The 2,022-nt window shown below is 57.5% G+C and overlaps 1 protein-coding gene across 1 annotated transcript in view; it reads left to right on the forward strand.

Annotated features, from left to right (window-relative positions):
* Window positions 1-202: 202 nt before the first annotated feature.
* LGI4 (leucine rich repeat LGI family member 4) overlaps window positions 203-2,022 on the forward strand; it is an 8,828-nt gene continuing 7,008 nt past the window's right edge. The window contains exons 1-3 of the mRNA XM_004388125.1: window positions 203-447; window positions 838-909; window positions 1,148-1,219. Of these exons, the coding sequence (XP_004388182.1) occupies window positions 278-447; window positions 838-909; window positions 1,148-1,219 (314 nt within the window). The 5' untranslated portion in view covers window positions 203-277. The remainder of the gene's footprint in view (window positions 448-837; window positions 910-1,147; window positions 1,220-2,022) is intronic.

Raw genomic sequence — 2,022 nt, forward strand, 5'->3', positions numbered from 1 at the left:
ACAGACAGAGAGACAGAGGAGACACACCGACTCACAAAGTCAGAAATCCCAAAAGAGAACAAGACAGAAAGGGCGAGAAAGAGAAATACACAGAAAATTAAACACCCAAGATCCCCGGAGAAAAGCAGTCTGAAAGACAGAGGGGAGACACGGACACGAGGGACTGCGAGCCAGCTGGCGGCATGAGGGGCGCCTGGTAGAGGAGATGTAGGGGCTGAAGCCTGGGCCAAGCTGGGTGGGCAGAGAGAAGCCGGAGCCTCGGACGGGAGTGAGGGGCATGGGAGGGGTGGGCATTCTGCTGCTGCTGCTGCCGCTGGCTGGGGCAGGGGTGGCCTGGAGACCCCCAAAGGGGAAATGCTCTCTGTTCTGCTCCTGCTCCAAAGACAGCGTCCTTTGTGAGGGCTCCCCGGACCTGCCTGACGTCTTCCCCCCAACCCTGCTGTCACTGTGAGTGCCAGCCCTCTGTGGACCCACAGGGTGGCGACGGGGATCCTGGGGACCCCAGGGGTTGGGGGCAGGGGCAGGGGTCTCCAAGGAAACAAGGGCCTGTCAGAATCTTCGGTGGGGGGAGTGTGGGCGGCAAAAGGGTGTCCGCAAGGGGGCCATGGAAAGCGAAATAGGAGCAGAAACCAGGACTTGCAGACAGAGGGCAGGGGCAGCCCCGGGCCCAGGGAGAAGGGATGGCCAGGGATGCCTGCCTCTCTGGGAGGCGGGGGGACACCTGGAAGCCAGGGTCAGGGTGCCCCGTCCAGGTATCTCAGACAGGACAGGGCTCCGGGACGAGGCTAGAGCATTTGAGGGGCTGTTTCTTCACCCACCGCTGCCCGTGTCGCCCAGCTCTCTTGTTAGGACCAGGGTCACCCAGCTGAAGGCCGGCAGCTTCCTGAGGACGCCGTCGCTGCACCTGCTGTGAGTGGGGCCTAGCTGGGGGAGGGGGCTTCCTGAACGTGCATGCAGGCGTGGGCGGGTGTGCATACATACGCGTGTGCCCGTGAGTTTCTGTGAAAGCATCTGTGTCCACGCATACATTCATTCCCACGGGCACGTGTGCGCATGCCCATGCCCGTGTGAACCAAGGGTGGGAGCCAAAGCTAGCATCAGTAGGGGCAGCAACTCTGCAAAAACTCCTTTCTTGCTCCCTTGCCAGCCTGTTCACTTCCAACTCCTTCTCCGTGATTGAGGATGATGCCTTTGCTGGCCTGTCCCACCTGCAGTACCTGTGAGTGAGGCCGGGGGTGGGGGCCTATGGTAAACCTGGGAAGAGAGGAGGGCCCTACACTCCCAGAGTAGGAGGAGGTAGGGGCTTATGGCTCTGGGAAGGAGGTGTTTGAAGGACCCCTCCTGGGGGCGAGAGGCCTAGCTCCTTGGGTGGGGTCAGGGCTATTGATTAGCTATGTAATCTCAGCCTGCTCACCTCACCTTACTATGCTGCAAGATCTCAAAAGGGTCTAGAAAACCAGAGCCCATTTCTGGCCCTATTTGACCCGAGGGACTCCAGGGAGGGTGCAGAGAGCACAGAGGTAGGAAATGAACAATAACTGTGCGTTAGATGGAGCTGGCGCGTGGTGGTGGTTGGCCACTGACGGTGGATAGTGGTGGTATTGGTGATGGCAGCTGTGGTGGTGATGGCAATTTTAGTATCCATGTTAATGATGCTGACATTGATACTGGTGATGATGATGTTGGTGACGGCAATGACCGGTGGTGCGGGTCCTAATGCTGCTGCTGACGGGGAGGTGACAGTGTTACTGATGATGATGGAGTGGGGATGGTGTTGACAAAAATGATGGAACCCGTGGTGATGGTGCTGTTGGTGATGTTGATGATAAAGATTGTGGGGTTGGTGCCTTGGTCATCTAGTGCTGCTCCAACAGAAATACCATGAGTGCATGGTTTTAACAAAGAGAAATTTAGTCTCTTCACAGTCCAGTAGGCTACAAGTCCAAATTCAGGACATCGGCTCCAGGAAAAGGCTCTCTTTCTCTCTGTCAGCTCTGGAGGAAGGTCCTTGTCATCAATCTT

Source organism: Trichechus manatus, unplaced genomic scaffold (assembly GCF_000243295.1).
Source record: "Trichechus manatus latirostris isolate Lorelei unplaced genomic scaffold, TriManLat1.0 scaffold00207, whole genome shotgun sequence".
Lineage (NCBI taxonomy): Eukaryota > Metazoa > Chordata > Mammalia > Sirenia > Trichechidae > Trichechus > Trichechus manatus.